This window comes from Mizuhopecten yessoensis, unplaced genomic scaffold (genome assembly GCF_002113885.1).
Source record: "Mizuhopecten yessoensis strain PY_sf001 unplaced genomic scaffold, ASM211388v2 scaffold8323, whole genome shotgun sequence".
NCBI lineage: Eukaryota > Metazoa > Mollusca > Bivalvia > Pectinida > Pectinidae > Mizuhopecten > Mizuhopecten yessoensis.
In genome coordinates this window covers 35,504-59,284 of record NW_018407490.1, presented here as the reverse complement: position 1 = coordinate 59,284, position 23,781 = coordinate 35,504, and the positions used below count along the sequence as shown (strand labels likewise).

The following is a 23,781-nucleotide window of genomic DNA, read 5'->3' as shown; positions in this document are numbered from 1 at the left end:
TATCACTGTTTTTGACGTTATATCTATCACTAAAAGTGTCATTGTATCACTGTTTTTGACGTTATATCTATCACTAAAAGTGTCATTGTATCACTGTTTTTGACGTTATATCTATCACTAAAAGTGTCATTGTATCACTGTTTTTGACGTTATATCTATCACTAAAAGTGTCATTGTATCACTGTTTTTGACGTTATATCTATCACTAAAAGTGTCATTGTATCACTGTTTTTGACGTTATATCTATCACTAAAAGTGTCATTGTATCACTGTTTTTGACGTTATTTCTATCACTAAAAGTGTCATTGTATCACTGTTTTTGACGTTATATCTATCACTAAAAGTGTCATTGTATCACTGTTTTTGACGTTATATCTATCACTAAAAGTGTCATTGTATCACTGTTTTTGACGTTATATCTATCACTAAAAGTGTCATTGTATCACTGTTTTTGACGTTATATCTATCACTAAAAGTGTCATTGTATCACTGTTTTTGACGTTATATCTATCACTAAAAGTGTCATTGTATCACTGTTTTTGACGTTATATCTATCACTAAAAGTGTCATTGTATCACTGTTTTTGACGTTATATCTATCACTAAAAGTGTCATTGTATCACTGTTTTTGACGTTATATCTATCACTAAAAGTGTCATTGTATCACTGTTTTTGACGTTATATCTATCACTAAAAGTGTCATTGTATCACTGTTTTTGACGTTATATCTATCACTAAAAGTGTCATTGTATCACTGTTTTTGACGTTATATCTATCACTAAAAGTGTCATTGTATCACTGTTTTTGACGTTATATCTATCACTAAAAGTGTCATTGTATCACTGTTTTTGACGTTATATCTATCACTAAAAGTGTCATTGTATCACTGTTTTTGACGTTATATCTATCACTAAAAGTGTCATTGTATCACTGTTTTTGACGTTATATCTATCACTAAAAGTGTCATTGTATCACTGTTTTTGACGTTATATCTATCACTAAAAGTGTCATTGTATCACTGTTTTTGACGTTATATCTATCACTAAAAGTGTCATTGTATCACTGTTTTTGACGTTATTTCTATCACTAAAAGTGTCATTGTATCACTGTTTTTGACGTTATATCTATCACTAAAAGTGTCATTGTATCACTGTTTTTGACGTTATATCTATCACTAAAAGTGTCATTGTATCACTGTTTTTGACGTTATATCTATCACTAAAAGTGTCATTGTATCACTGTTTTTGACGTTATATCTATCACTAAAAGTGTCATTGTATCACTGTTTTTGACGTTATATCTATCACTAAAAGTGTCATTGTATCACTGTTTTTGACGTTATTTCTATCACTAAAAGTGTCATTGTATCACTGTTTTTGACGTTATATATATCACTAAAAGTGTCATTGTATCACTGTTTTTAACTGTAGCAAGTTCATTTTTGATGTGCACATGTTAAATTCCAATATTATGAAAAGATTTTACAACAATGTAGAAAATAGTACACAATTAGTATTTTACTACTGATTTATGTCAACTGACCCGCTTTTGGTGTTTTATTCCGCAAAAGGTGAAGAATTAAACAAAATATTTTTATCGCAAAAAATAAGCGCATGAACCCCCCAATTCTTTTGCTGTTTTTTTTGGAAGATAAACACATTTATTGAATGTTAGTAAAAATGTAATACCAGAACGTTTTATATCAATCGTTAAATCTGCAAAAACAGGTGATAAATTGATATGTTTGTCCTTAAAAAACAAGGGTAGGGGAAATATGAATTGCATTTCTGAGATAAAAAAAAAATAGGTTAAAGATATTTCACTACCTTAATTTAAAAGAAAATACGATTTTTATCAATTGTGCAAACACTCATAAGCTTCTGATGGCACATTTGAAAGGTGTTGTATGAATTTGCTCTTTATACGGTCAAAACGATACATTTCACCAAAAGTCACACATTATGTTGAATTGGTATGTTTGACCGATCATAACAAAAAAACGAGCACACGGAGACATACAGTTTTCTTTGTATTTTCTTTTTTCTCATATTCTCCTTTTTTCAAAATTTCATATATAAGAAAAAAATGTTTAATACAAAAAATTGTTGATTTCTCAGAGGTGCACATCCTTAAATATAAGCTTCAAAAGGAAAAGACCATCCCTCATACTATGAGATGAAATCCGTTACGGAAACATCGTGATATTTCCTGAAACTGGACTACTTTCTTGTAGTACATATTGGTTACCACATTTAAGCGTTGGATTCACCACGAACAGCAGAGTTATCTGCTCTTGTGTTGATCGCATCAAGTGAATGATCAATGGTGTTGGTAGCTGCTGTCACATGCTGTCATATGCGTCCGAAATCATTTTCCTGTAAGTCAGTTTTGTTAATCACCGGCGATTACGTAAATCCACCTCAGACTGAACTTAAATGGTGAAGGCAAACATTTAAAACTTATTTGATATACTTTCCTGTTAAACGTTTTCTCATTTTTAAGCAAGGCATCACTTATTTCAAGAGTACATGACATGTTAGTGTTGAAGCATAAGTCTGTATTTGGTTGTAGAGTATAGTTGTCGCAGTCGATTATTCTACTCTCTTGTGTGTATTGCATATTTCTACCTCGTTGTTGTTATATTATTGTGGAATGCACAAAATTAACAAGACATGATCACCACATTGTAACATAGGACAGACAAGACATGATCACCACATTGTACCATAGGACTAACAAGACATGATCACCACATTGTACCATGGGACAGACAAGACATGATTACGATATTGTACCACAGGACTAACAAGACATGATCACCACTTTGTATCATAGGACAGACAAGACATGATCACCACATTGTACCATAGGACAAACAAGACATGATTACCACATTGTACCATAGGACTAACAAGACATTATCACCACATTGTACCATAGAACAGACAAGACATGATTACGACATTGTACCATAGGAAAGATAAGACATGATCACCACATTGTACCATAGGACTAACAAGACATGATCACCAAATTGTACCATAGGACAGACAAGACATGATTACCACATTGTACCATAGGACTAACAAGACATGTTCACCACATTGTACCATAGCACTACCAAGAAATGATCACCAAATTGTACCATAGGACAGACAAGACATGATCACCACATTGTACCATGGGACAGACAAGACATGATTATGACATTGTACCATAGGAAAAAGAAAACATGATCCCCACATTGTACCATAGGACAGACAAGACATGATCACCACATTGTACCATAGGACTAACAAGACATGATCACCAAATTGTACCATAGGACTGACAAGACATGATCACCATATGTACTATAGGACAGACAAGACATGATCACCACATTGTACCATAGGACAGACAAGACATGATTACGACATTGTACCATAGGACAGACAAGACATGATCACCACATTGTACCATAGGACAGACAAGACATGATCACCACATTGTACCATAGGACAGACAAGACATGATCACCACATTGTACCATAGGACAGACAAGACATGATCACCACATTGTACCATAGGACAGACAAGACATGATCACCACATTGTACCATAGGACAGACAAGACATGATCACCACATTGTACCATAGGACAGACAAGACATGATCACCACATTGTACCATAGGACAGACAAGACATGATTACGACATTGTACCATAGGACAGACAAGACATGATCACCACATTGTACCATAGGACAGACAAGACATGATCACCACATTGTACCATAGGACAGACAAGACATGATCACCACATTGTACCATAGGACAGACAAGACATGATCACCACATTGTACCATAGGACAGACAAGACATGATCACCACATTGTACCATAGGACAGACAAGACATGATCACCACATTGTACCATAGGACAGACAAGACATGATCACCACATTGTACCATAGGACAGACAAGACATGATCACCACATTGTACCATAGGACAGACAAGACATGATCACCACATTGTACCATAGGACAGACAAGACATGATCACCACATTGTACCATAGGACAGACAAGACATGATCACCACATTGTACCATAGGACAGACAAGACATGATCACCACATTGTACCATAGGACAGACAAGACATGATCACCACATTGTACCATAGGACAGACAAGACATGATTACGACATTGTACCATAGGACAGACAAGACATGATCACCACATTGTACCATAGGACAGACAAGACATGATCACCACATTGTACCATAGGACAGACAAGACATGATCACCACATTGTACCATAGGACAGACAAGACATGATCACCACATTGTACCATAGGACAGACAAGACATGATCACCACATTGTACCATAGGACAGACAAGACATGATCACCACATTGTACCATAGGACAGACAAGACATGATCACCACATTGTACCATAGGACAGACAAGACATGATCACCACATTGTACCATAGGACAGACAAGACATGATCACCACATTGTACCATAGGACAGACAAGACATGATCACCACATTGTACCATAGGACAGACAAGACATGATCACCACATTGTACCATAGGACAGACAAGACATGATCACCACATTGTACCATAGGACAGACAAGACATGATCACCACATTGTACCATAGGACAGACAAGACATGATAACGACATTGTACCATAGGACAGACAAGACATGATTACGATATTGTACCATAGGACAGACAAGACATGATTACGATATTGTACCATAGGATAGACAAGACATGATCACCACATTGTACCATAGGACAGACAAGACATGATCACCACATTGTATCATAGGACAGACAAGACATGATCACCACATTGTACCATAGACTAACAAGAAATGATCACCACATTGTACCATAGGATAGACAAGACATGATTACGATATTGTACCATAGGACTAACAAGACATGATCACCACATTGTACCATAGGACTGACAAGACATGATCACCACATTGTACCATAGGACTAACAAGACATGATCACCACATTGTACCATAGGACTAACAAGACATGATCACCACATTGTACCATAGGACTAACAAGACATGATCACCACATTGTACCATAGGACTAACAAGACATGATCACCACATTGTACCATAGGACTAACAAGACATGATCACCACATTGTACCATAGGACTAACAAGACATGATCACCACATTGTACCATAGGACTAACAAGACATGATCACCACATTGTACCATAGGACTAACAAGACATGATCACCACATTGTACCATAGGACTAACAAGACATGATCACCACATTGTACCATAGGACTAACAAGACATGATCACCACATTGTACCATAGGACTAACAAGACATGATCACCACATTGTACCATAGGACTAACAAGACATGATCACCACATTGTACCATAGGACTAACAAGACATGATCACCACATTGTACCATAGGACAGACAAGACATGATCACCACATTGTACCATAGGACTAACAAGACATGATCACCACATTGTACCATAGGACTAACAAGACATGATCACCACATTGTACCATAGGACTAACAAGACATGATCACCACATTGTACCATAGGACTAACAAGACATGATCACCACATTGTACCATAGGACTAACAAGACATGATCACCACATTGTACCATAGGACTAACAAGACATGATCACCACATTGTACCATAGGACTAACAAGACATGATCACCACATTGTACCATAGGACTAACAAGACATGATCACCACATTGTACCATAGGACTAACAAGACATGATCACCACATTGTACCATAGGACTAACAAGACATGATCACCACATTGTACCATAGGACTAACAAGACATGATCACCACATTGTATCATAGGACAGACAAGACATGATCACCACATTGTATCATAGGACAAACAAGACATGATCACCACATTGTACCATAGGACAGACAAGACATGGTCACCTCATTGTACCATAGGACTGACAAGACATGATCACCACATTGTACCATAGGACTAACAAGAAATGATCACCACATTGTACCATAGGATAGACAAGACATGAATACGATATTATACCATAGGATAGACAAGACATGATCACCACATTGTACCATAGGACAGACAAGACATGATTACGATATTGTATCATAGGACAGACAAGACATGATTACGATATTGTACCATAGGACTAACAAGACATGATCACCACATTGTACCATAGGACTAACAAGACATGATCACCACTTTGTACCATAGGACTAACAAGACATGATCACCACATTGTACCATAGGACTAACAAGACATGATCACCACTTTGTACCATAGGACTAACAAGACATGATCACCACATTGTACCATAGGACTAACAAGACATGATCACCACTTTGTACCATAGGACTAACAAGACATGATCACCACATTGTACCATAGGACTAACAAGACATGATCACCACTTTGTACCATAGGACTAACAAGACATGATCACCACATTGTACCATAGGACTAACAAGACATGATCACCACTTTGTACCATAGGACTAACAAGACATGATCACCACATTGTTCCATAGGACAGACAAGACATGATCACCATGTTGTACCATCGGACAGACAAGACATGATCACCACATTGTACCATTGGACTGACAAGACATGATTACGAAATTGAACCATAGGACAGACAAGACATGATCACCACATTGTAACATAGGACAGACAAGACATGATCACCACATTGTACCATAGGACAGACAAGACATGATAACGATATTGTACCATAGGACAGACAAGACATGATTACGATATTGTACCATAGGACAGACAAGACATGATTACGATACTGTACCTTAGGACCGACAAGAGCTAATCGTAACATTTTTCAAGAGGACAGACTACAAAGACGATCATATTTTAATATTTATTCGTATGTCTTACCTAAATACATGCAATTTGGTGTTTAAAATATATTTGGACGGAATACCTTTACCTGAAAAATATGACAATATGGTGTTGGAACACACCATCAAATTAAATGAAATAATATAAAAGTTTAGAAAATAAGACTTCTTCAAAATCCTTGAAAGGTAGATATTTGTTACGATGAGGAAGCAGATAAAATCCAAGTGGATTTGTCAACAAAGTTTCAAAAGCAAAAAAAGTATCATAGTGCCAAGTAAAATACATAACATTTGTTACAAAAAATATAAAAAATCATTTTCATTTACAGTTAAATCCTTCCGTTTTTAGATCAAGGATTATATATCGAATGAATTCATTCTAAACTTCATAAAGTATTATCGTGCCTAAATATCATATAATTCGAATTATATGTCAAATACATCCCTTTCTAAACAGAAAGAGCATCGTTATAGATCGTTTTCAATTATTTTATCTTGAAAACACAAAATAAGAGATTTCCAGCTTAATTCGACCGTAGTTTTACTGAAACACAGTAATACAAAAATAATATTTAACTTATACCCAGGAGTTGTGATATACACCCCTTATTGTATAATAATTTAACTAGTACCCAGTAGCTGAGATATACACCCCTTATTATATAATAATTTTACTTGTAACGAGTTGCTGTGATAAACACCTTATTGTATTATATTGTAACTAGTACACATTAGCTATGATACACATCCCTTATTGTATAATAATTTTACTAGTACCCGGTAGCTGAGATACACATCCCTTATTGTATAATAATTTTACTAGTACCCAGTAGCTGAGATACACACCCCTTATTGTATAATAATTTTACTTGTAACGAGTTGCTGTGATAAACACCTTATTGTATCATATTGTACCTAGTACTCATTAGCTATGATACACATCCCTTATTGTATAATACTTTTACTAGTACCCAGTAGCTGAGATACGCACCCCTTATTGTATGATAATTTTACTAGTACCCGGTATCTGAGATATACACCCCTTCTTGTATAATAATTTTACTAGAACCCAGTAGCTGAGATACACCCCCCTTATTGTATAATACTTTTACTAGTACCCAGTAGCTGTGATATACATCCCTTATTGTATAAAAATTTTACTAGTACCCGGTATCTGAGATATACACCCCTTCTTGTATAATAATTTTACCAGTACCCGGTAGCTGCGATACCCGGTAGCTGAGATCTACACCCCTTATTGTATTATATTGTAACTAGTACACATTAGCTATGATACACATCCCTTATTGTATAATAATTTTACTAGTACCCGGTAGCTGAGATACACATTCCTTATTGCTAATCTACATTTACCTTACAGAACGTTTGAGAAGTAAAAGCGCGTACGATAAACAAAATAGGCATTAATACATATAAAGGTTAATCCCACAGTATGTGGAAGACACTTGTAAAAACGAATGACAAAACGGAAAATTCTAGAACTGAAACGAAAATAGCTCTAATAGTAAGCACAGTGGAATTATCGTAAGCAACAGTTTTGGATTGTGTTTTTCAATTTGTTTTATGTTTGTTATTTAATCCACATATACAAACACACAAATGTGGTATTATAGACTAGTAATTCTGTTGCTGTCCCTGGTTGTATCCTGCGTGGCTCGTCATCATCGGTGGCGGTTGCTGGGTCATTGTGTTTGTTGTGTTTACAACCGTCACACCTGTAAATCATAATAATGAACTTCATTCAACATATGAAGTGCATGGGTAATCTTTAAAAATGTTTGTAGATGTAGAAAGCTAATCAAGTTCAAATTTTCCTGTTCAATCTGGCCATATCCTCCATCTAGCCTTCATCAGTGGTACTTATAAGGTCAAATGAATGAGACATACATGTCTGAAGTGTTCCGTCAAATGTGTAGAATATAGAGAAAATGGTAAGTATGGTTCCTACTAAAAATATTAAACTTTTCAAATAAAAAATTGTTTGCAATAAAAGATATTTAGTACTTATCATATGACAACAGCAACGATATAGAGCTTAAGTAACGTGCTGTAATGTAGAAAGGGAAATTATATCGAAGGGACTTACTCGGACCTCCGGCTGGAGCCATGACCACCGCTCCGCCAATCCTGGTGTTAGACCGACAGCAGCAACGGTAACAGCAGAAACAACAACCGATGACGGCTCCCAAGCTGCCTAAAGCGATCAGGATGGGAGCCCAACTTAAAAACAAGGTCACAGTGTCATGTCATATGGCAATGGAAGGTAACATTCATATTACATACAACGTAATAAAAAACGTACAGTAATGTAATGTAGTAATGTCACTGGAAACAATGGAAATAAATTCAAGCTATTGCATTGTACTTTATGCATCGTAATAATAAAACCATCTTTGATACAACGTTGACATAATACTTACAACGTTGTACCAATATTTGTGTGTGAGACATACAGCAATTAATATTTCTGTTGCATGATGTAAATACAAAAAAACAATGTATGTAATGCAATGTAACACTAGCGTTCTGTAATACAGTGCAACATTAACATGTAGAGAGTGTAACAGTAGCACTCCATAATACTGTATATCAATATCAGTATTTGCAACTATATGAAACATTAACATTATATGTAACGTATGACCTAAGCAATTAATGGCAAACATTGTATTAAAAGCAATGACTGTAACACAATGTGACCGAAGCAGAAGCTGTAAAAAACTAGCAATGTAATTATCTGTAATACAATGTATCAATGTCACTACCTGTTATAAAAAGTATCAATGTCACTTTCGATAACACAATGTATCAATGGCACTATCTGTAATATATTGTATCAATGTCACTATCTGTAATATATTGTATCAATGTCACTATCTGTAATATAATGAAACAATGACATTATCTGTAATACAACGTAACAATATCATTATCTGTAATATAATGTAACGATGTCAATATCTGTAATATCATATAGCAATGTCACTACCTGTTATAAAAAGTATCAATGTCACTACCTGTTATAAAAAGTATCAATGTCACTTTCGATAACACAATGTATCAATGGCACTATCTGTAATATAATGTAACAATGTCATTATCTGTAATACAATGTAACAATGTCATTATCTGTTATATAATGTAACGATGTCAATATATGTAATATTATATAGCAATGACATTATCTGTAATATAATGTAACGATGCCAATATCTGTAATATCATATAGCAATGTCACTACCTGTTATAAAAAGTATCAATGTCACTTTCGATAACACAATGTATCAATGGCACTATCTGTAATATAATGTAACGATGTCAATATATGTAATATTATATAGCAATGACATTATCTGTAATATAATGTAACAATGTCATTATCTGTAATACAATGTAACAATATCATTATTTGTAATATACTGAACGATGTCAGTATCTGTAATACAATGTGACAATGACATTATCTGTAATATACTGAACGATGTCATTATCTGTAATATAATGTAACGATGTCAATATATGTAATATTATATAGAAATGACATTATCTGTAATATAATGTAACGATGTCAATATCTGTAATATTATATAGCAATGACATTATCTGTAATATAATGTAACGATGTCATTATCTGTAATACAATGTAACAATGTCATTATCTGTAATATAATGTAACGATGTCATTATCTGTAATATAATGTAACGATGTCATTATCTGTAATATAATGTAACGATGTCATTATCTGTAATATAATGTAACGATGTCAATATATGTAATATTATATAGCAATGACATTATCTGTAATATAATGTAACAATGTCATTATCTGTAATACAATGTAACAATATCATTATTTGTAATATACTGAACGATGTCAGTATCTGTAATACAATGTGACAATGACATTATCTGTAATATACTGAACGATGTCATTATCTGTAATATAATGTAACGATGTCAATATATGTAATATTATATAGAAATGACATTGTCTGTAATATATTGTAACGATGTCAATATATCTAATATAATGTAACAATGTCATTATCTGTAATATGATGTAACAATGTCAGTAATTGTAATATCACATAACAATGACATTATCTGTAATATAATGTTACAATGTCAGTATCTGTAATATAATGTAACGATGTCAATATATGTAATATTATATAAAAATGACATTGTCTGTAGTATATTGTAACGATGTCAATATCTCTAATATAATGTAACAATGTAATTATCTGTAATATAATGTAACAATGTCATTATCTGTAATATAATGTAACGATGCCAATATCTGTAATATAATGTAACGATGTCATTATCTGTAATGTAATGTAGCACTGTTATTATCTGTAATATAATGTAGCACTGTCATTATCTGTAATAAAATGTAACGATGTGAATATCTGTAATATTATATAGCAATGAAATTATCTGTAATATAATGAATGAATGTCAGTATCTGTAATACAATGTAACAATGTCATTATCTTTATTGTAATGTAACGATGTCATTATATGTAATATTATATAAAAATGACATTGTCTGTAGTATATTGTAACGATGTCAATATATGTAATATTATATAAAAATGACATTGTCTGTAATATATTGTAACGATGTTAATATATCTAATATAATGTAACAATGCCAATATCTGTAATATAATTTAACAATGTCATTATCTGTAATATGATGTAAAAATGTCAGTAATTGTAATATCACATAACAATGACATTATCTGTAATATCATGTTACAATGTCATTATCTGTAATATACTATAACAATGTCATTATCTTTATTATAATGTAACGATGTCATTATCTGTAATACAATGTAACAATGTCATTATCTGTAATACAATGTAACAATATCATTATTTGTAATATACTGAACGATGTCAGTATCTGTAATATAATGTGACAATGACATTACCTGTAATATACTGAACGATGTCATTATTTGTAATATAATGTAACGATGTCGATATATGTAATATTATATAGAAATGACATTGTCTGTAGTATATTGTAATGATGTCAATATCTCTAATATAATGTAACAATGTAATTATCTGTAATATAATGTAACAATGTCAATATCTGTAATATAATGTAACGATGTCATTATCTGTAATGTAATGTAGCACTGTCATTATCTGTAATATAATGTAGCACTGTCATTATCTGTAATATAATGTTACAATGTCATTATCTGTAATATTATGTAACTATGTCAATATCTGTTATATAATGTAACACTGTCATTATCTGTAATATAATGTAACAATGTCAGTATCTGTAATATAATGTAACGATGCCATTATCTGTATTATAATGTAACAATGTAATTATCTCTAATATAATGTAACAATGTAATTATCTGTAATATAATGTAACAATGTAAATATCTGTAATATAATGTAACGATGTCATTATCTGTAATGTAATGTAGCACTGTCATTATCTGTAATATAATGTAGCACTGTCATTATCTGTAATATAATGTTACAATGTCATTATCTGTAATATTATGTAACTATGTCAATATCTGTTATATAATGTAACACTGTCATTATCTGTAATATAATGTAACAATGTCAGTATCTGTAATATAATGTAACGATGCCATTATCTGTATTATAATGTAACAATGTAATTATCTCTAATATAATGTAACAATGTAATTATCTGTAATATAATGTAACAATGTAATTATCTGTAATATAATGTAACAATGTCATTATCTGTAATATAATGTAACAATGTCATTATCTGTAATAAAATGTAACGATGTCAATATCTGTAATATTATATAGCAATGACATTATCTGTAATATAATGTAACGATGTCATTATCTGTAATACAATGTAGCAATTTCATTATCTGTAATATACTGAACGATGTCAGTATCTGTAATACAATGTGACAATGACATTATCTGTAATATAGTGAACGATGTCATTATCTGTAATATAATGTAACGATGTCAATATATGTAATATTATATAGAAATGACATTGTCTGTAATATATTGTAACGATGTCAATATATCTAATATAATGTAACAATGTCATTATCTGTAATATGATGTAAAAATGTCAGTTATTGTAATATCACATAACCATGACATTATCTGTAATATAATGAATGAATGTCAGTATCTGTAATATAATATTACAATGTCATTATCTGTAATATAATGTAACGATGTCAATATCTGTAATATAATGTAACGATGTCATTATCTGTAATATAATGTAACACTGTCATTATCTGTAATATGATGTAACACTGTCATTATCTGTAATATAATGTTACAAGGTCATTATCTGTAATATTATGTAACTATGTCAATATCTGTTATAAAATGTAACACTGTCATAATCTGTAATATAAGGTAACACTGTCATTATCTGTAATATAATGTAAAGATGTCATTATCTGCAACATAATGTAACACTGTCATTATCTGTAATATAATGTAACAATGTCAGTATCTGTAATATAATGTAACGATATCAATATCTGTAATAAAATGTAACGATGTCAATATATGTTATATAATATAACAATGACATTATCTGTTATATTGTGTAACGATGTCAATATTTGTAACATAATGCAACAATGTCATTATATCTTATATAATGTAGCAATGTCATTATCTGTAATAGAAAGTAACGATGTCAATATCTGTAGTATCATATAACATTCACATTATCTGTAATATGATATAACAATGACATTATATGATATATAATGTAACAGTGTCATTATATGTTATATAATGTAACAATGTCAGTATGTGTAATATGATATAACAATGTCAATATCTGTATTATAATGTAACAATGTCAATATCTGTAATATAATGAAACGATGTCAATATCTGTAGTATCATATAACATTCACATTATCTGTAATATGATATAACAATGACATTATATGATACATAATGTAACAATGTCATTATCTGTTAAATAATGTAACAATGTCAGTATGTGTAATATGATATAACAATGACATTATCTGTATTATAATGTAACGATGCTATTATCTGTAATACAATGTAACAATGACATTATCTGTAATACAATGTAACAATAACACTATCTGTAATATAATGTAACAATGTCAGTATCTGTAATATAATGTAACGATGTCACTATCTGTAATACAATGTAACAATGTCATTATCTGTAATATAATGTAACAATATCATTATTTGTAATTTGTAATATACTGAACGATGTCAGTATCTGTAATACAATGTGACAATGACAATATCTGTAATATACTGAACGATGTCATTATCTGTAATATAATGTAACGATGTCAATATATGTAATATCATATAGAAATGACATTGTCTGTAATATAATGTAACAATGTCATTATCTGTAATATGATGTAACAATGTCAGTAATTGTAATATCACATAACATTGACATTATCTGCAATATAATGTAACAATGTCAATATCTGTAATATAATGTAACGATGTCATTATCTGTAATATAATGTTCGATGTCATTATCTGTAATATAATGTAACGATGTCAATATCTGTAATATAATGTAACGATGTCATTATCTGCAATATAATGTTCGATGTCATTATCTGTAATATAATGTAACGCTGTCATTATCTGTAATATAACGTAACACTGTCATTAAATGTAATATAATGTTACAATGTCATTATCTGTAATATTATGTAACTATGTCAATATCTGTTATATAATGTAACACTGTCTTTATCTGTAAAATAATGTAACACTGTCATTATCTGTATTATAATGTAACGATGTCATTATCTGTAACATAACGTAACACTGTCATTATCTGTAATATAATGTAACAATGTCAGTATCTGTAATATAATGTAACGATGTCAGTATCTGTAATATAATATAACGATGTCAATATCTGTAATAAAATGTAACGATGTCAATATATGTTATATAATAAAACAATGACATTATCTGTTATATTGTGTAACGATGTCAATATCTGTAATATAATGTAACAATGTCATTATATCTAATATGATGTGACAATGACTGTATCTGTAATATAATGGAACAATGTCATTATCTGTAATAGAAAGTAACGATGTCAATATCTGTAGTACCAAAAAACAATCACATTATCTGTTATATGATGTAACGATGACATTATCTGTAACAAAATGGAACAATGTCATTATCTGTAATATGATATAACAATGACATTATATGATATATAATGTAACAATGTCATTATCTGTTATATAATGCAACAATGTCAGTATGTGTAATATGATATAACAATGTCAATATCTGTATTATAATGTAACGATGTCATTATCTGTAATACAATGTAACAATGACATCTGTAATACAATGTAACAATGACACTATCTGTAATATAATGTAACAATGTCAGTATCTGTAATATAATGTAACGATGTCATTATCTGTAATATAATGTAACAATGTCATTATATGTAAGATAATGTAACAATGTCAATATATGTAATATAATGTAACGATGTCATTATCTGTAATATAATGTAACAATGTCAATATATGTAATATAATGTAACAATGTCAATATCTGTTATATCATATAACAATGACAGTATCTGTATTATAATGTAACGATGTCATTATCTGTAAAATAATGAAACACTGTCATTATCTGTAATATAATGTAACAATGTCAGTATTTGTAATATAATATAACGATGTCAATATCTGTAATATCGTATCGCAATGACATTATCTGTAATATTATGTAACAATGTCAGTATCTTTAATATAATGTAACGATGTCAATATCTGTAATTTCATATAACAATGACATTATCTGTAATATAATGGCACGATGTCAATATCTGTACTTCATTGTTGCAATGTCATTATCTGTAATAAAATGTAACAATGTAAAAATCTGTAATACAATGCAGAAATGTCATTATCTGTAATATAATGTAACAATGTCATTATCTGTAATATAATGTAGCAATGTCATTATTTGTAATAGAATGTAGAAATGTCATTATCTGTAATAGAATGTATCAATGTAACAATCTGTAATACAATGTAGAAATGTCATTATCTGTAATACAATGTAGAAATGCCATTATCTGTTATATAATGTCAAACTATCATTACTGTAATACAATGTATCAATGTCACTATCTGTAATACAATGTATCAATGTCACTATCTGTAATATAATGTATCAATGTCAGTATCTGTAATATATTGTAACCATGACATAATCTGTCATATAATGGAACGATGTCACTATATGTTATACAATGTCACAATGACATTATCTGTAATATAATGTAACGATGTCATTATCTGTACTATATTGTTACAATGTCACTATCTGTTATACAATGTAACAATATCATAATCTATAATAGCATGTAATGTATGCAATCTAATATGTAAGTTTGTGTTCTGTTACTGAATCACCCTATACCAAGTCACGAAAATAGATTTAATGAAATGTAACACGAGCACTATCTTTAATATCAATACTAGTTTATGTAATACATCGTAACTATGTCATATTTGTAAGGCAATGTAATAACTGAATTACATATTTAACAGAATGTAACAATTTCACTATCTGAAACACATTGAAGCAATGCTACTACTGATATACCATTACTGGGCTATGTCTGATCAGGCTATATTTGTTATATATAAATATGATTTAGCATTTGCGGTTAACGCGTCAAAATTGACTGTCACAGTGTATTGGTTACAGTATAATGTTTTATACTGGGTTATCGGTATCATACATGTATATATATATTTGACTTTTGCATGGTGTTCAGACTGTTAACCTAAAAACTGTAAATGTATATTTTCAGGAGAACACAATACTTTGATACATATTCGTTATGATCTCGCCTTACATGTCATGTGTTTTTAAAATGTGTGCATATCTTTTGTTCAGAAAATGATAAGATAATGCCCAGCACTGCGGGATAGGGACACGATGCAACGACACAAAGGTATCGATCGATACAGATATTTGTAGCTCCTGGTAACCCAGACATACGACTGGAAGAGGAGGGCTAGGTTCTATATACAAAACTCATTACGGTACGATTTAATTTAGGTCCTATAGCCTGATTTAACCTTTATAGCTGTCTCACCCAGGCCTGTAAAACATATATGAAGATGTTAAATTAAGAATCCCTCTTTTAATTATAATAAGAACAGGAAACGTGTCTATTATTGTCACTTAAGTGTGAAACACACTGGTATACGCTACATGTCTATAATAGGCCACTTAAATGTTAAACACACTGGTTTACGCTAGGTGTCTATTATATGTCACTTAAGTGTTAAACACACTGGTATACGCTACGTGTCTATAATAGATCACTGAAGTGTGAAACACACTGGTATACGGTAGGTGTCTATTATAGGTCACTGAAGTGTGAAACATACTGGTATACGGTAGGTGTCTATTATAGGTCACTGAAGTATTAAACACACTGGTTTACGCTACTTGTCTATTATAGGTCACTTAAGTGTTAAACACACTGGTATACGCTACGTGTCTACTATAGGTCACTTAAGTGTTAAACACATTGGTATGCGCTACGTGTCTATTATAGGTCACTTAAGTATTAAACACACTGGTTTACGCTAATTGTCTATTATAGGTCACTGAAGTATTAAACACACTGGTTTACGCTACTTGTCTATTATAGGTCACTTAAGTGTGAAACACACTGGTATACGCTACGTGTCTATAATAGGTTACTTAAGTGTTAAAAACACTGGTATACGCTACATGTCTATAATAGTTCACTTAAGTGTTAAACACATTGGTATGCGCTACGTGTCTATTATAGGTCACTTAAGTGTGAAACACACTGGTATACGCTACGTGTCTATTATAGGTCACTTAAGTGTGAAACACACTGGTAAACGCTAGGTGTCTATTATAGTTCACTTAAGTGTGAAACACACTGGTATACGCTACGTGTCTATTATAGGTCATTTAAGTGTTAAACACACTGGTATACGCTACATGTCTATTATAGGTCACTTAAGTGATAAACACACTGGTATACGCTACGTGTCTATTATAGGTCACTTAAGTGTGAAACACACTGGTATACGCTACGTGTCTATTATAGGTCACTTAAGTGTGAAACACACTGGTATACGACTTTCTAATGTGAAAGATTCAGGTAAGCAATCTGTTTCTCATTTAATGATATCTCTGTTTTAGTTACTTATTGTATCGTTTATATGGAATTTCATAACATATGAATTAAAATATGTACCAAACTACAGGAATTACAATATATATACTATAACACTTAATGATGTCGACAGTGAAGTCAAAATCAAGTAACTTTTCGGAGCAGTCCACTCCTTTTTCGAGATAGTCAAGACTTACTATACATTACGAGATATATAATTAAAACATAAGAAAATAACTGCGAGTTTTTCGCAAATTAGTGCAAGTATTTTCACTACAGATGAAACCCGGGAAGTGGACGAATCGTCCAAAATAGCAAAGCCCGTTAAAACTCGTATCATCCACGGTATAAGTACAAGTAGACAGTAAGAATTTTAAAACTAGAGATGAGTTATTCTTAAAGAGGTGTTCGAAGTTGAAATCAATATGAATATAGAAGAGTGTAGGCGGTCGTTGGTGTAATAATTAGACGTCAGAATTGACAAAATGAAATGAAATGATGAAGAGACAGCTTCGTCCCCTGAGTCGCCTTACTCCTTTCACTGGTCAATGTTTTTAGAAATAATTCGTTATTATACTACTATATTGAATGCAATAATCATATCGAACAACTGTCGAAGTAGATGCTATCAGTTATGTGTTCATTTCACGTTTTAGCCAGATTTCGTTTATATACAATGTATATCAAACGTATATTTTAAAGGTTTCATTAAAATAAATCTCTTACATTCATTTCGTTGAGGTACCTTAAATACAGTTTGGAAATAAGAATATATTTAATTAAAGATTTTTTTTAATGAAAGATTGCAAAAAAAATCATTTTCAATTTTAGATATTTTAATATTTCTTTAGCATAACAATACAATATGTTGACATCACTTTCCTTCATACAATGTAATTATATCACTGTATATAAAGTAAACAGTATCTTATATCATGGAACAACATCATTATCATTTGATTTTTTTTTCATTTTTTTTTTTCATTATAATGCATTACTTTAGGTCGCAAGAGATTCCTTTGGTGTTTTACAATGTAACACTCATTTCATATATCTCAAATGATTTTTTTTTTAAATCGTGAAATATCCTGGTAGGCCTCGCGTCATCACTTCCCTGTTATACGTTTAATAAAACCCGTTAATAAACAGGGTCATGAAAACACGTTTAAACACTTGTTTTTACTAATTTTATTGTGACGTTACCACAAGGATAATATCACACACCTTCAACATATAAAGGATTACAATCATAATGTCAATATTTTGTATTTTCAAAGTCAGCATGATAAAATGATTTTAACGATCATTTACAATCAAACTTGCATGGTTATACACGGCTATACACGGTTATTCATGGTTATACACGGTTATACACGGTTATACACGGTTATACATGGTTATACACGGTTATACACGGTGATACACGGTTATACACGGTTATACATGGTTATACACGGTTATACACGGTTATACACGGTTATACACGGTTATACATGGTTATACACGGTTATACATGGTTATACACGGTTATACATGGTTATACACGGTTATACATGGTTATACACGGTTATACATGGTTATACACGGTTATACATGGTTATACACGGTTATACATGGTTATACACGGTTATACATGGTTATACACGGTTATACATGGTTATACACGGTTACACATGGTTATACACGGTTATACACGGTTACACATGGTTATACACGGTTATACACGGTTATACACGGTTATACACGGTTATACACGGTTATACACGGTTGTACATGGTTATACACGGTTATACATGGTTATTCACGGTTATGTGAAAAACAAAAACATTCGTTCCAATTAAAAGATAAACGCAAGAGAAGCACGGGGATTGTACCCATACAAAGTCGTTATAGATATATTATGCCAAAATATACTGCACCATAGCCAATCCAAATTGGTCTAATCTACTGTTGAAACAGGTGGGAATGTAAGTTATTTGAGTATTATGAAACTTGTCATGATTTTGTACTTTAGGTCGCAAGAGATTCCTTTTGTTTTTTATTATATAACACTCATTTCATATATCTCAAATGATTTTTTTTTAAATCGTGAAATATCCTGGTAGGCCTCGCGTCATCACTTTCCTGTTTTAAGTTTAATAAAACCCGTTAATAAACAGGGTCATGAAAACACGTTTAAAAACTTGTTTTTACTAATTTTATTGTGACGTTACCACAAGGATAATATCACACACCTTCAACATATAAAGGATTGCAATCATAATGACAATATTTTGTATTTTCAAAGTCAGCATGATAAAATGATTTTAACGAACATTTAAAATCAAACTAACATGGTTATACACGGTTATACACGGTTACACACGGCTATACACGGTTATACACGGTTATACATGGTTATACACGGTTATACACGGTTTGACATGGTTATACATGGTTATACACGGTTATACATGGTTTTACACGGTTATACATGGTTATACACGGTTATACACGGTTACACACGGCTATACACGGTTATACACGGTTATAAACGGTTATACACGGTTTTACATGGTTATACACGACTATACACGGTTATACACGATTATATACGGTTATACATGGTTTTACACGGTTATACATGGTTATACACGGTTATACACGGTTACACACGGCTATACACGGTTATACACGGTTATAAACGGTTATACACGGTTTTACATGGTTATACACGACTATACACGGTTATACACGATTATATACGGTTATACATGGTTTTACACGGTTATACATGGTTATACACGGTTATACACGGTTACACACGGCTATACACGGTTATACACGGTTATAAACGGTTATACACGGTTTTACATGGTTATACACGACTATACACGGTTATACACGATTATATACGGTTATACATGGTTTTACACGGTTATACATGGTTATACACGGTTATACACGGTTACACACGGCTATACACGGTTATACACGGTTATAAACGGTTATACACGGTTTTACATGGTTATACACGACTATACACGGTTATACACGATTATATACGGTTATACATGGTTTTACACGGTTATACATGGTTATACACGGTTATACACGGTTACACACGGCTATACACGGTTATACACGGTTATAAACGGTTATACACGGTTTTACATGGTTATACACGACTATACACAGTTATTCACGGTTATACACGGTTATACACGGTTATTCATGGTTATACATGGTTATTCACGGTTATACACGGTTATACACGGTTATACATGGTTATTCACGGTTATACACGGTTAAACACGGTTATACACGATTATACACGGTTATACACGGTTATACATGGTTATTCACGGTTATACACGGTTATACACGGTTTTACATGGTTATACACGATTATACACGGCTATACATGGTTATACACGGTTATACATGGTTATACATGGTTATACACGGTTATACACGGCTATACACCGTTATACACGGTTTAACATGGTTATACACGGTTATACACGGTTGTACATGGTTATACACGGTTATACATGGTTATTCACGGTTATGTGAAAAACAAAAACATTCGTTCCAATTAAAAGATAAACGCAAGAGAAGCACGGGGATTGTACCCATACAAAGTCGTTATAGATATATTATGCCAAAATATACTGCACCATAGCCAATCCAAATTGGTCTAATCTACTGTTGAAACAGGTGGGAATGTAAGTTATTTGAGTATTATGAAACTTGTCATGATTTTGTACTCTATGTCGCAAGAGATTCCTTTTGTGTTTTACTATGTAACACTCATTTCATATATCTCAAATGATTTTTTTTTAAATCGTGAAATATCCTGGTAGGCCTCGCGTATCTATTTCCAATAAACTACTTAGTTTCGGTTTCTCAAAGTGGTCTACCGAACTGGTTCTTGATAGCCGTACACTGCTTTCAGTTTTCCTTTTTTTAAACACGGGTATAAAGCGGCTTTCAGAAACCAGACTACCCATATCTTCGTAGATGGGCGCGCAGGTCTCCATGATAAGCATTGATGACTAACATATTTATTTTATCTTTATTACCTGAACACAATCTTCAAAACATAATTTAATAACATTACATTGAAATTAAGAGATTTTAGGATACACACAGCTAGAATGGAAACCGCAGTTTTAGAACACTAACGTCATTGAACCAAATACGGGACATTTTTCTGGTAAATATTGATGCATTTTATACCATAACTTAAATTATAAAAATGCTTGTTAATTCTTCATTAATGTTTATCCTCTACTTGTTTTTTCTTTTATTGCTGGGACTTGGTTCTATAAACAGAACGCGAAATATGATTAGGGTTACAAAGGTCTTGAACAGATGTAACTGTATTCAGACAGATATCCAGATATATGTACACATATTGGGGATCAGCGATCAATATAAGCAGAAAATCAAACATTTTAGAGTCAAATGTGGTTCTGGTTATATTTATTTTCAAAACTAGCATTAGTTTTAAAAAATATATGTTTTCGAATATTATTTCCAAAAGATGGCGTCGTACTATTAAAACTTTTTTGAAATAATTTCTGAAAATGTCCATTTAACAATAATTATATAACCAGCAGCCAATAAAATAGATATACTGTTTAATGGACATAACAATATCATGTAACGAAAATGTCATAGTCCTTTAACATTCGTATCCAAATAACAAAACACTTTCGTATCCAAGTAACAATATAAACATTGCGCATTGCCGTCCAGGAACAATTGCACATAGACGAAATAAAATGAGAGGAATCGAAAGGTTTTTTTTTCTTTTTCGACCACAAGCATTAATTTGCACCTCGCTTTTAACATTCTAAGTTTAATCTTAAAAACAATTACAATTGATCAAAAAGCAAAAAAAAAAAAAAAACGAAAAGTAAGAAAATTAAACTCACACATTTTCTGAGAAGTAATCGCTACATAGGTCATCCCGTTCCAAGCTGTCCACCTGGAATAGTATGTTGTCACAACAGTAGTATCCAACGCCAGCACTACAGCAGTAATCCCCACACCACATTTCATCATTTGAGAAACGTCCATAATGGGCTTTACAGCACTCGCCTCCTTCAACACTATCAACTGTAAAATTATAGCAAGTATAAACAAGTTAAAACATGGAAATGGACAACACCCAACTTTTATCCGAGTTCAAAGTCGACCGACATAAAATACCGTAAAACTCTAAAAAGACATGTATTGACCACTATGGAATATTACACAGAACAGTTGTCAGTTTATGTGTAAGATATCTAACAAAGATGTGACCTAATGTGTCAGTTTGTATGTTAGATATATATCGAAGATGTGACCTAATGTGTCAGTTTGTATGTTAGATATATAACAAAGGTGTGACTACATGTGTCAGTTTGTGTATTAGAAATCTAACAAAGGTGTGACTTCATGTGTCAGTTTGTGTGTTAGATATCTAACAAATGTGTGACTACAGGTGCAGGTTTGTGTGTTAGATATCTATCAAAGCTGTGACCACATGTGTAGATTTGTGTGTTAGGTATCTAACAAAGCTGTGACTACATGTGTAGGTTTGTGTGTTAGAAATCATACAAAGTTGTGACTACATGTGTCAGTTTGTA

At 31.9% G+C, this 23,781-nt stretch overlaps 1 protein-coding gene across 1 annotated transcript in view; it reads right to left on the bottom strand.

Annotated features, from left to right (window-relative positions):
- Positions 1–8,157: 8,157 nt before the first annotated feature.
- Positions 8,158–23,781, bottom strand: part of LOC110455603 (protein shisa-5-like) — a 43,067-nt gene continuing 27,443 nt past the window's right edge. Inside the window, exons 2-4 of the mRNA XM_021505808.1 lie at positions 23,086–23,269; positions 9,012–9,145; positions 8,158–8,640 (exon numbers count right to left, since the gene is read on the bottom strand). Coding sequence (XP_021361483.1) covers positions 8,540–8,640; positions 9,012–9,145; positions 23,086–23,269 — 419 coding nt within the window. The 3' untranslated portion in view covers positions 8,158–8,539. The remainder of the gene's footprint in view (positions 8,641–9,011; positions 9,146–23,085; positions 23,270–23,781) is intronic.